Source organism: Lipotes vexillifer, unplaced genomic scaffold (assembly GCF_000442215.2).
Source record: "Lipotes vexillifer unplaced genomic scaffold, Lipotes_vexillifer_v1.1 scaffold1911, whole genome shotgun sequence".
NCBI lineage: Eukaryota > Metazoa > Chordata > Mammalia > Artiodactyla > Lipotidae > Lipotes > Lipotes vexillifer.
Window position 1 is genome coordinate 155,781 of NW_006792095.1, and position 14,028 is coordinate 169,808.

At 35.7% G+C, this 14,028-nt stretch overlaps 1 protein-coding gene across 1 annotated transcript in view; it reads right to left on the bottom strand.

Moving 5' to 3' along the window:
* Nucleotides 1-408: 408 nt before the first annotated feature.
* CNOT6 (CCR4-NOT transcription complex subunit 6) overlaps nt 409-14,028 on the bottom strand; it is a gene marked incomplete at its 5' end in the record, with an annotated part of 27,541 nt that continues 13,921 nt past the window's right edge. Inside the window, 8 exons of the mRNA XM_007465308.1 lie at nt 409-2,399; nt 4,570-4,772; nt 7,794-8,024; nt 8,940-9,094; nt 9,829-9,983; nt 10,789-10,946; nt 12,022-12,090; nt 12,173-12,277. Of these exons, the coding sequence (XP_007465370.1) occupies nt 2,187-2,399; nt 4,570-4,772; nt 7,794-8,024; nt 8,940-9,094; nt 9,829-9,983; nt 10,789-10,946; nt 12,022-12,090; nt 12,173-12,277 (1,289 nt within the window). The remainder of the gene's footprint in view (nt 2,400-4,569; nt 4,773-7,793; nt 8,025-8,939; nt 9,095-9,828; nt 9,984-10,788; nt 10,947-12,021; nt 12,091-12,172; nt 12,278-14,028) is intronic.

Sequence of the window (14,028 nt, forward strand, 5' to 3'; positions counted from 1 at the left end):
ATCAGTCCAACCAGCTCCAGCATGCCCTTGCTGGAAATTGTCATGATGCACATTACCAACACAGTGTTTAGGATATATGAGTAAACACACCTGTTATTCACACTTTACAAACAAAACAAAAAACCCAAAAAGAAACCCCATAAAAGTTATGCATTGGTTCTATATCAGTAATACCAGCTTTCCAATGTACTGACTATAAACTGGATGTGTTCGGTGCCAGCACAACTTAAAACAAAAGGCAAAAAATAAAAAACCATCACAACAAAATGTTAAAAAAAAACCAAAAAAACCCCAAAAAAACCTTCAAAGGAAAAACCAGGTCCCAGACAAAGATTCAAGATCAAAACCATTTGGAGAATTTTTTCTTTTTTTTTAAAGAAAAAAAAAAAAAAAAAAAAAAAAAATTACTTAAACAGTATGAGATTTTATTTTCTCTTAAAAACAGAATAAGCACATTTAAGTGCTAAACATTTTTCATAAAATTTTAAGTCATTATCCAAAATGACTCACTCTCTGTATAAAAACTGTTACTAACACTCAACAATTTCTTTTCTTAATGCTCACATACATGGTGTCCTTTTGCTCCCCTGCCTGCAGTTGAAACAAAAGCAGTTAGACCAAGTTCCCTGTGAATTCATTTGATTTTTTTGAGAGAATGAATGAATGAGAACAGAACATATAGGAGTTAACTTTGCAAAGTTAAAGCTGGCTTTAATCTCTACTAACAGCACTATGGGTAAAATACAAGGTATAATATAACTTTTATCTTGGTTGACATGTTAAAATGACTTAGTCACTTTTAAAATGATCTGAAGTATTGTCTTAGGGACCTGTTTTGAAAATACATCTCATTTATTTTATACTGCTTCATAAACGGAAAATTACTTTTTTTTTAAAGGAATGATTTCTAAAAAACATGGAAACTAAGGAATACATAGAAAACAAAAAGAATTCACATGATAGTAGTACTCTGGGTGATGAACAGCACTGTGCAATGACACCAAGAAGCAGTGCTTGGGTCTGGTAAGTAAAGACCCAAGGACCCACCCTATGAACATGTTCCAAAATGTGATATTCAATGCTTCACAATGGAAAAAAAGCCACAGCCCATACAAAAGCATTTTCATAAAACTCTGACAAATGTTAAACAGTATTTAAAAATATAAAAGAGGATGCACAGATTTTCTCTGCATGCACAGGCAGTGCTTGGTGAGAACAAATTCAGGCACGCACAGTGGAGATAGGACAGGAAGTGTCGCAAAAAGGAGTTAAGAAGCTGTCCCTAAGCAGCTGTAATTTTGAACTTAAAAAAGCTGAGGATTTAAAAATATCAGAATGTATATATATCAACCATTACATTCAGTCCATAATGCCTACAGATTATTCACTGCTCAGCTTATCTGTCCTGGTAGACAGTTTTTTGTAAAAACCCAGGAATTCATGGGTAAGTTGCCTCTGGTCCAAGAAAATGTCCTAAACTTTAAACAGATTTAGATTTAAAGAGCAATGTTCTCAATTTAAAAACAAAGTAGTACAAAAGGGCTAACAAAACCCTAACAGTGCAAATTGTCAGCAGAGAAAGTCTGTTGCAACTTCTTTTACAAGCTGGCCTTTATAACACATGAAACAGGTAAAAAAAACTTAGCCTTTGATTACAATACAATCATTTCCAAATGTGATTTTTTTAGTACAAAATTTCATAAATCAGGTCTTCTGTGGATCATATACAATCATAAAGGCTAAATTTAAATTCTATATTTTACAAACAAGTCTGAAAAAGGAGGGAGTAAAGTATGGAAGAATGATCTCTGGATGTTATTACTGGCCTCAAAAAAGTAGTGCTACAGATTTCTGTGCAAAGAGAATATGCTGTTCAAACATTTTCCTATTTCAAGGCATGAAAATATTATATTGGATAGAAGAAACAGGAAAATTACTTGTAACAAATTAAAGATAGGTGCAAACACACCAGTCCCTGTCTAACAGTATATAAAGCATATCGGGCTCAGAATTTGTCTGTTTGCTAGCACCTGGCTTTCACACTATATCCTTATCAAATAATCAGATTGAAAACTCAAATTATCATTAAGAAAAAAAAATCCCTAGTGGCCATACCTCACTCCCCTGTATTCAGATTTTTTACGAGTTTACGAGTGAAACTGAGGTCATCCTCTGAAGGTACTTGACTACCTCCTGCCAGGAAGGTGAATGCCGTTAACTTGGGGCAGGAAAGGCAGTAAGAGCTCCAGTTGTGCAAAAAGTGAGAAGTGGTCAGAGGGGATGAGTGGGTGTGGGCAGCCGCTGATATTGTTCTCAACTAGCCAATGGTGGTCCAGAGGTCCCAGGATGCCTAAAGTGTTCAGCTGAGGTTTAGAATAGAAGATGTAGTCAATTATACCCTGAAAAACAGAAGGAAAAAAGAAAAAAAAGACAAGGCCCCACATAAGATAACACTTGAATACTGAGAACTTTCAAGACATATCCTTAGAGTCAAACAAAGAAACTTATTAGCCTGTAGGAAAAGGCAATACTACATAAACCAAATGGCATCCCCAAATGTGAGAATGAAGAAAGTTTAGGGATGATAATCATTCTTCCTCCTATCTGGATCTTTCCAAAATCTTTAACAAGACCTAAAGAATCCTTCATGATGAGCCTCTGCTTCTCTTTCCTAACTTAATTTGTGACACTTTTCCTTGCTCACTACTCCACTGCCATAATAGCCCTTTTTGGGGAGTAGGGAGGTGTGGTGTGAAGTGGGGTACATTCCTTGTAGGTGCCAAGCTCTTTCCTGCTCCAGGGCCTCCACACATGTCTGGAACACTTTCTTCTACTTGTCAACTGGCTAACTCCTTCTCAACCTTCAAGTGCCAAGTTTAATCACTTTCCCAAGGCCTTCCTGTATCGTGCCCTCACCCACTTAATAGCTCCTACCACCTCTGATTCTTTTCCCTTGCTAACGCACTCCCCAAGGTGTAACTGTATACTCATTTGTGTGGTTGAGACCTATCTCTCCCACCAGATCATGATTCCACGAGGGCCAGGCTCTCTGCTCTCAACAACCTCAACAGTACCCAGGCACAGCATCTGGCACACAGCTAGGTTACTCTTGGTTTGTTCCTTTCCTCCCTATAACTTCCTCCCTATAACTTCCGACTCTCCTTTACACGCTCCTGGCCAAGAGCATTTAAGCATGTTCAAGAGTCTTCTTCCTAATTTTCTATCAGGAACAGGAATAAGAGGAAAAGAAAAAATCCCTAACCTCTCCCACCTTTTAGTTATCACCCTCACCTCTTCTTCAATCAACCTGCTTGAAATGAGAATCTAAAAGTTGGTTTTTCCTACCTCATTGCTCAGTTATTCTCCAACTCATCATATTCTAGTTTCTCTGACTAGCTCTCAAGTGAAACAACTCTTATCAATATCTTTCTGAAGCTTAACACACACACCTCTTTCCCTAGAAAGGTTTTCTTTCCTTGCATTTAACTTCCTATACTGTCCTGGTTTTCCACCTCTCTGGTTACTGTCATTTACATGTTAGTTTTCCCCAGTCTACTCCAGTCTCTCTTCAACTCTACACACTCATCTGTTCCCAGGGTTAAATCATTATCTACAGTATTGTGGATCCTCCAAAGCCAAATAAAAAAAAATTGACAGTTTTCAACAGTTTCTCAAAGGAGTCTAAACAACCTCCCCTCTAAAATTAAGAACCAGTTAACACAAGTATTTACACTATTCTAATAGACAATCTAACCTGAATGATTATTTTCTCAGCAGGTTAGAAATGGAAAATTAGGATTTTAGAGAGCGTAAATGCAAAAGGTAGCTAAAAAGGACAGTTGAACACAAGTCCTAAACAACCACAGATAATAAAGTGAGGAGAGTTACTAAGGAAAAGGCTCCATATTGTAATCCATTAATTGTGTAACAAGGCATATAAATAATATATATATTAGAAATTTTAAAATGGCTAATAATAAAAGACATTTTGGTTCTCAAGTAGTACAGTTTCAGTTAAACTGAAATAGAGATGGAACACCTCATCTCAATTGACAGCAAATTAAATACGATGGCCCTGCATATCCAGCTGTTAGTAATGAGCCTATAAAAAAAAAAAAAATTGCCCCAAAAAGGTGACAGCTAACTCAGGATTCACTATCATTATTTCATCTGATTTCTTACCTTGGAAATGATTCTAATAGGTATCTATAAAGTGGGGATGGGACTCTAATCACATGGAATTCTACATTAAGAGTAATAAAAGAGGGCTTCCCTGGTGGCGCAGTGGTTGAGAGTCCGCCTGCCGATGCAGGGGACACGGGTTCATGCCCCGGTCCAGTAAGATCCCTCATGCCGCGGAGCGGCTAGGCCCGTGAGCCATGGTCGCTGAGCCTGCGCATCCGGAGCTTGTGCTCCGCAATGGGAGAGGCCAGTAATAAAAGAATGCTGCTGTCAACTAGTTCGAGATGGCTTAATTCCATTCTGAGCATTAACATTTAAAGCCGTCATAAAGTTATAAGACACTTTAAAAAAATGAAGGCTTTAAAAGTTTATTATCTCAAAACTCACCTTAAAATCAAACGTGTAATTTGTGTAAGGCATCAGGCCACTCTCATAGGCACTCTTTAACTTGAAACCATGAGTGATCCTTCCATTGCTTGTCCCATTTTTCCCATTACAGCTGAAGTTTGTAAGACTTTCATTATATCTCAGTTCCTTAAAGTCTTTATGATTTGTTTCTACTCCACCAGTGCTCAAATATTCCACAACACCTATAATGAAAATAAATGTACTTTTTGCACTGTCAAGTAAAATACACAGTGTAGAACACATAACTAAAAACATAATTCGGTAGTAAAGTTTTAAATCACACATATTCCCACTTTCTAAAATGTTTCACTGTTTTTCACATTTGCCAAAACTTGTATAAACCCATTCTTACATGGTTTTAATCATAGTATACTGAATATTCTATACTGTATCACATGAACTTATGTTCATATGTCTTCTCAATTATTTTTTTTAACGATTGCATAATACAACTGGGCTGATTTGTTAAGCTAGTTCCTTATTTTTTTTAAATTCATGTTATTTCTACCTTAAAAAAAAAAGAATACTATAATCAACATCTTAGTATGTAGGTTTCTGCTATGCTTAGTATAAAATACCAAGATTAGGATTCATTGTGCCTAAATATACATTGGGTTGACCAAAAAGTTCTTTCAGTGTTTCCCGTAAGATGGCTCCAGTAGGCACTTAAGTTCATTTGAAACAATTTTGTTAGATTGTGACAGCAGTCATATCAGCGTGCATTTAAAAAAAGAACTTCTCAAAATTGGTGAATTTTTGTGTAGCCATTTTAATATTGAAGATGGAAGAAAAAAAGCAACATTTTAAGCATATTATGCCTTATTATTTCAACAAAGTTAAAAATCAACTGAAACGCAAAAAAATTTGTGCAGTGTATGGAGAAGGTGCCGTGACTGACTGAACGTGTCAAGAGTAGTTTGCAAAGTTTCGTGCTGCAGATTTCTCAATGGATAATGCTCCACAGTTGGGTAGATCAGTTGAAGTTGATAGCGATCAAATAGAGACATTAATTGAGAACAATCAACGTTGTACCACGCGAGAGATAGCCAACATGCTCAAAATATCCAAATCAAGCGTTGAAAATCATCTGCACCAGCTTGGTTATGTTAATTGCTTTGATTTTTGGGTTCCACATAAGTGAAAAAAACCTTCTTGACCAATTTCCGCGTGTGATTCTCTACCAAAATATAATGAAAATGTTCCGTTTTTAAAACAAATTGTGACGGCTGATGAAAAGTGGATACTATACAACCATGTGGAATGGAAAAGATCGTGGGGCAAGCAAAATGAACTAGCACCAACCACACCAAAGGCCGGTCTTCATTCAAAGAAGATGATATTATTATATCTTCTATTATAAGCTCCTCCCGGAAAACCAAACGATTAAATTCCAACAAGTACTGCTCCCAATTAGACCAACTGAAAGCAGCACTCGACAAAAAGCATCTGGAATTAGTCAACAGAAAATGAATAATCTTCCATCAGGATAATGCAAGACCGCATGTTTCTTTGATGACCAGGCAAAAACTGTTACAGCTTGGCTGGGAAGTTCTGATTCATCAGCCGTATTCAATAGGCATTGCACCTTCGGATTTCCATTGATTTCAGTCTTTACAAAAGTCTCTTAATGGAAAAAATTTCAATTCCCTGGAAGACTGTAAAAGGCACCTGGAACAGTTCTTTGCTCAAAAAGATAAAAAGTTTTGGGAAGATGGAATTATGAAGTTGCCTGAAAAATGGCAGAACGTAGTAGAACAAAACGGTGAATACACTGTTCAATAAAGTTCTTGGTGAAAATGAAAAATGTATACACACACACACAGCCAACTCTGAAAGAGTTACAGAGCAACTTCAGCATCCCTGGACATTATTTTTCCAATATGCGAAGCATAAGATGGGTTCTGCAAATATTTAACTTTCATTTAATTAGTTAACAAGACTGGACATTTTCCCATGTGTTTGCTATTAAAATACTATATTTTGCAACGTGGAAATAGGTCCTAAGATCTGCATTATTTGACAAGAGTCTCTCGTGGCCCTCAGATACTTTGTAGCTAAAAAGAGGATGCAAAGCATGTAGAGAAATTGCCGGTAATCCCCAGATGGCTTTGAAAGAAGAATTATGGATCTTAGACACCTTTATTTCCCCTGAAAACGAATTTTTTTTTTTTTTTTTTTTTTTGCGGTACATGCCCCTCTCACTGTTGTGGCCTCTCCCGTTGCGGAGCACAGGCTCCGGACGTGCAGGCTCAGCGGCCATGGTTCACGGGCCCAGCTGCTCCGTGGCATGTGGGATCTTCCCGGACCGGGGCATGAACCTGTGTCCCCTGCATCAGCAGGAGAACTCTCAACCACTGCGCCACCAGGGAAGCCCTGAAAACGAATTTTAACATACTTTCTAACTTATTATCTATTCTCTCATCTACTGTGATAGCAGTGATGTGCTACTGAATTTAACCACTCCAAGTGTGTGAATGTGTGTATGTGTGAATGTGTGCATTTTTGCATGCATGTAAGTCCAAGGAAAAGTATTCTTGTGTATGTGAGAAAGTATAAACAAGGAGCTAAAAGACAAAAAGAAATACTTAGTTTGATATTACAAGGACTATGGTTTTTACTCACTGTACTAACTATGGAAAAGTATTTAAGAATAAGGCTTTCTGTGTTCTTCTACTTTGTGATTAAAAATCAAGATTCTTGATCTTTTTTTGTTAAAATCACTTGCCTGATCTGTGTAAATAAAAAAATCTCAATTTCCACCTGAGGTTTATTTTTCTAATCAAGCCCACCAAAACTGGAGATCCTTTAATATACAGTCAAATTTAAACTGGATTTTATTACCACATGCTGGAATCCCAAAGAGTCTGTCTTAATAACCTTTTCAGAGTGTGCATTACATATAACCTGGGGATAATGAAATACAATTATATGTTCTTTAATAAGTTACTTCAAGTTATCACCTACGTGTTTACTGAAGATGATTAACATCCTTCCTCCTGAGGTTTTTCATAATACCATTTCATTTTCAAAATGGTTCCCCTACTCCACAACATTTTTTTTAACCTGATTCATAGCTGCCACTATAAATTGAATTTTCATTTTGACTAAATTTGGAATTATCAGAAACAACACATTACAAAAACATTTTAAGTCAGTAAGCATTCTATATAAAATAGCATTGTTTTGTTTTGTTTTGTTTTTACCAGAGTCCGGCAAAGAATTAAGATCTGCACACAACACCAGTGGAATAGTTCCAAATTCTCCCAATGCACTGGACTGGAGGCTTCTCGAGGCTTTATCAATGATGTTCTTCACTTCTGAGAGGAACATCATTGTTTGAACCAACTTCACATCAGAGTATTCAGGGTCCCAGTGCATATGAGCATTAGCCACGAGAATAAGTTGTTTTTCTGTTCCAAGATGTGGCTTTCCAGCTATATTAGATAAAAAGAAACAAACAAAACCTGTCCATAACCCCATATATGCTCACAGGGTCTGAAAGCAAGTAATATCTCAGAATCTTGGGAATAATAAAGAAGCCTAAAATTTAGTTAACAATCTCCCACCTGATGACTGAATCTACCCTACAACAAACCTGAGAAATAGACATCTAACCTCTCGGCTGAGTACTTCCAGCATAGGGAATTCACTACTTGAACAGAGACAGCCCATTCTATTTGGGACAGCTTGATTTTTAAATAGTTCCATCTCCTTAAAACTTCTGGTCTTCTAGATGTCCTAAACTGAGCATCATAAAATTGACACCCTTTTTCTTAAGATATATTTAAGATAGTCATTAAGTTCCATCTTTCATCTTTCTATCCCTCAGATTAAATATCCCCATTTCCAACTGTTCCTCAAGTGACAGAAGTTTCAGTTCTTAGCATGAAGGTCACTCTAAACATACATTTAATTTGAAATAAGTGGTCCATTTCTCCAAAACTCAAGACCTTTAAAATAATGACTAAAAAGGTCAGGAAGAGAAGTCAGCATACAGAATATCCCTGTTGCCAAGAAATTATATAAGTGTATGGAGTTCTTCTCTCTAAGCAGTCATTTTAACTAATATTTACTTCAGCATTTTATGTGAAAAATTCTTGAGGAGAAAATAAAGCTGTTTTTTTCCTTTGGCTTTATGCCTTTTAAGATTTGAAATAGTTTTCTGGGCAATGAATGCTTCCTCATCTTGAGCTCTGTGGTAGAGATAAATGGATATAAGGTTTTAGAATCTAAGATTTAAATTCTGAGTTTCTTCAGGTGTTAGACAAGACTATTAATATGTAACAAATTTTTCTGTTTTCTATTAAATTTTGGAGGTCAATTTCATAGGAAGTGGAAAAGTCACTCACATGACATTTCAATCAATTCCTTTCGAAGTTCTAGCAGTACAGCAACTCCAATGTTATCTTTTGTCATGACTCTGTTCAGCATAGCTTCAGACCCTTCTGAATTTGCCATTGCTAGCTGATTAAATTCAACAGTGTGTTTCTGAACCAAAGTAAATCTAAAACAAAAACAAAAACACACAAATATAAAATTGAGAATACCAAGACATTAGCTTTGTGGAAAATGCAATTTTCCCAAACTTCCTTAACAGGTATGATGGCATGTAAATTACATTATGGAAAATCCTCCACACTTAACACCAAGCTTCCCATGTCCATTTAAGTTGTTCTTAGTCTGTTATGGATACAAATAACATTTTGATAAACTTTTACAACTTAAGAAAATGTAGTCATCTTCTGTTTAGGTTTCACATTGGAAAATTCCATCTTATAATTTTAAAATAATTCTCTTCCTAAGTACACGCTTAAGAATCTCTCCACCATCCCAGAGGGAATGCAATTACAAGGTGTTTCAAGTAACAATTGGAGTTAAACCCTAGCAAACACCTGAAGAAACAGCAGCACTTTCAACATGTCCTCCAAAACACTATTTCTGATGGATCAAAACAAAACCCTCTAAGTCAACAGTACTGTTTTCTTGAGTAATAATGTAACGCCTCATTCTCTTATTTGCCAACTAATTTCCATTCCCTTGGCCCCCATCCTGCAAACAGAGAAAGTTTTCTTTTTAAGAAATAAGATGACTGGGAATTCCCTGGCAGTCCAGTAGTTAGGACTCTGCACTTCCACTGCAGGAGGCAAGGTTCGATGCCTGGTCTGGAAACTAAGATCCTGCATGCCATGTGGCTCAGCCAAAAAAAAAGAAAAGAAAGAAAGAAAGAAGATGACTTACTTTTCTGTCTTAAAGAATATTGCACAGCCATCAACATGTTTTCTTTCTTGTTCTGACATTGTCCTAGCTCTAGATTTAGGACTAAAGAATCCATTATAGCCACGTTCTTTCAGTTCTACCAGAAAAAAACTGTAATACTGTTCTGTTTCAACCTCCTGAAAAATTGTAAATAGCAGAGTTATTTCATAAGACAAAAATCAGTCCTATGCATTACCTTTATATGTACAGTTTAAGAACTTAAAAGAATTTCAAAGGACTGATTTGCAGAATGAAGAATTACATTTTTTCGATGTAATTTATCTGAAACCAATCAGAACACCTACCTGTCATTATACAGGCACCAGTTGATAAGGTCAATTTTTTATTGTTTAGGAGTAAAGAATAGAAAGACATACACCCCTATGCATATATTTTTACTTATATTTTAGAATTGGCATAGAACAAAAATCAGAGAGGTAACAGGAACTCCACAGATCAAATTTCACACCACAAGGAGAGTGACTTGCCCAAGGTCATGTAAGTTATTATGAGAGTTGGACTGAGAACCCAGTTACTGTGCACCAGGTTCAATGCCCTTTCCACTTTGACCTAACTATTCAATTACCACTGGTAGTAAAGCAAAATTATACCTTGATAGTGCTACATTTTGAGTAACATTGCCACCCAATTAAAAAATAGTGTACAGGGGCATTAGGGAGGAAAAAGTAAACATTTAGCTGTCATAGCAAACATTTAAAACCCAGCTTAACCCATCTGCTTAATTTGGCAGCACACTGCTACAAAGCACAGCAGGCAGTGAATGCTCCCAGAATTCACTAAATACAGAAAAAGTCCATATTTTAATAACTGCTAAAGCTAGGACTTCATATGTGTCAGTGTAATGAGTTCCCAAGCTGTTCCTTGCTTGATCAATGTTGGGGCATTTCTGCAATTTAAACAAGTGCTCTTCTGATGACTTACCTGAAGACTTATGACATCAGCATTGCAACTCAAGATTTCTTGAATAATGGCCTTTTTCCTGTAGTCCCAATTTAGTGCCCATGATGGACAGTAGCCATATAACTGCCGGGTCGCATATTTATCACAAAGAACATTATAGCACATGACAGAAAACAAGGCTGTAGGAAAGATAACTTTACTTATTCACACACGTGGCAGAAAAAAAAAACATAATTAATTTCAATAGTTTTCACTTAAATGCTAAGTTTGACTTTATTCATTCAATATATATTCACTGAAAAACTACTATATGCCAGACATGGCATAAGTAATGTTAGAAAATAAATGAAGGACAGATATGTGAACAAATTATAATATAAATAAATAATGTGTTTCCTGCTACAGAGGTACACACAGAAGGTTCAAAAACTAACAGAATACAATCTTAAGTCCTTCAGCCTCTAAGACCAGGGCTCCTCATTTCTATGTTCCCTCCACCACTTCAACAATTGTTAATGTAGAATGTGGAAATCTGACAGGTAGTTTTCTTAACAGGCATCTCTACTTTTCTTCTACAGAGCAACTACTATTAATTCACATGAAAGAAAAGGGGTATTGGAATGGTTCCATTATTAAAATATTTTAATGTTATACTTCAAAAAAAAAAAAAAAAAAGAAAGAAAGAAAAGGGGTATTATAGACCAAATCCTGGTGCACACATCACAGAAGTGCTCAAACTATTTTCATACAATTTTAAAAGGAGATTAGAGGTCATTAGTTCGATTTCTCTTTCAAGTAGGTGTTTTGGCTATCTTAAACTTTTGTATTATCAAATACATCTGGAACACAGTACAGTTTGGAAACTTACAGTATAGAAAGAGTTTCGTGTATTTATTATAACTGAATTTGATCAATACTTTAGAGCAGAGTTCCTCAACAGCAGCACCTCTGATCTCTAGCCACAAGATGCCAAGAGCACTTCTACCAGTTGTTAACAATCAAAAAATATCTCCAGGCATTGCCAAATGTCTTCTGGGGCATAAAATCGCCTCTGGTTGAGAAGTACTGCTTTATACCAAACTTTCCGTAGCACAGTAAAGAGGCCAGGTAATCAAGTCTTCGTGATTATCTCCCAAACCAAATCAACCTTAAGCATTCTACTGTAACACTGCCCAAAATCTAAAGCATACCAACAATACCATTAGGTTTACAAAGAAAAAGTAAAAATAAGATTTAAAAAATTAGGCTACCAACCAGTTGGCCGTGTTCTGTCTGGTTCCTGTAACATAATCCAAGATCTTGGAGGTGGTTGTTCTGTTGAAACTAGTTGAATATAAAACACAAAATTAAATAATATTCTTACATGTCTTTCTAAAAAAAATCGTTTAATCAAATGACCACTTACTTCTTTTTGCAGTACCTGCCAAATTATCAAGCAAATAGTTCAGTAGCCTTCTTGTTCCATCTGGTTCCAGATAGAGGTTCAGTATATCCTGGGTAAGTGGATTTCCTGGAAATGTTTTTTAAATAGGTAAAATGAAACCAAGACAAATACTAAAATATTTCAAAACTGAAAAATATACCAAAATTATCAGATCATCTATAACAATGTATATTAACTATATATATATATATATATAAACCATATATATAACTGTATATAAAAAACTATATATTAACTCAACATACCAAACTAGAGTATTATTTTTTTTCAGCTTTTGATGTGAAGAATAAAAATGATTCATACCACATTCTACAGAAGTATCCAAAAAATGATTATTAATGTACTGATGTCAATCTAGAAGATATCTAATAGTGCTCTGCATCTGACCCTGCCTCATCAACACTTTCATAATGATCAAAAGAGAGTAAAACTGGATTGGGGAAGAGTTGGAAGAAGGACTAGGCAAAGGAAAGGTGAGAGCCAATATAATGAATCACAGAATCAAAATTTAAGAATGCTACAAAGTTAATAAGTAAACATCCTAATGACAAATGCTGTCTAGCACTTAGATTTTTTTAAATTCTAATGAATAAAGTAACAGGATGGGACAGACTTGGTTTAAGATTAAGCCACTAATGAAGGGGAAAACCCTAGGGCAGTGATCCAACAGTAAATTCAATCACTGTTTCATAAGTGCCAAAACTGAAAGCTAATGCAATGATTTACATGTATTGTTAATAGTCTCAAATTCTCTCAGAAGGACTTCTTATGTAGAAGTAACAGCACAGTACACTGTTTCAAAAGCAAAGTTCCTATCCATGCTCCATTTTAAGAAAGACTAATAAATTCTATAGATGGAAGATAGGTAAAATGATGAGAGATCTTAGCCATTCCAAATTTTTTTAAAAAAGGTATGGACTATAAGAATGATCACCACACAGAGAAAAAAGCATTTTTTTTCCTTTTCTCTTGTGAAAGAGTAGACTCAAAAGGCAGAATGAGGACCAAGCTCAGAATAGAAGTGTTTGTTAAACATTAGAATTATTTAAGATGAAATGCCCTGACCTGTGAGGTAGTGGAGTATCCTTCATTAAGAGCTGGATTACACGGATGGGAAGAATCCTAAGTTAGGATTTTAAGAACTGTAAAGGTAAAAACATGCTCCTATAAGTGCAAAGTATATATTTGTAGGAAGACAAGTAACAATAGTATCATTCCCCATATGTGTACAGTTCTTTACAGCTACCAGAGTCCTGAAATTTTCATTTAGTCACAATCCTATGAGACAGGTAGCTATAACCTCAAAGTTACCAGCACCCTGTTAAGGATACCTTGAGAAAATGAAGTCAACCAAAAAACTTCTCAGTACCAGGTAAGCATCCCATTCTAACTAGACCTACATTACTGCTGTTATTTTTACTACTTTCTAGTGCAAAAAATATTTAAAGGCAACTGCTGAGTACTTTTAACTATGTGATCCTCCCTTCTAAGATCTTTCTATAAAATTAAAAACCATCCCCAAACCCAAACATCTATTTTTGACTCTCTAATAAATGCATGAAGCCAAATGGTATATTTCCCCCAACCATCTGCTTGTTCTTTGGAATTCCTTTAAATTTAATCTACTTTTCATTGCCTGGAAAAATAATACACATAGGGTAAACTTAACAAGTACAATACAATTCTGGAAGTAAAACATGATATTGAGTCTCAGAACTAAGGAACAAAAGTGAATGAGAGAAGCTGTTTCTGGAAAGATGAAGTAAACATACTTTTCCCTATTTCTCCTGCTGACTACAACTAAAATCCCATTAATT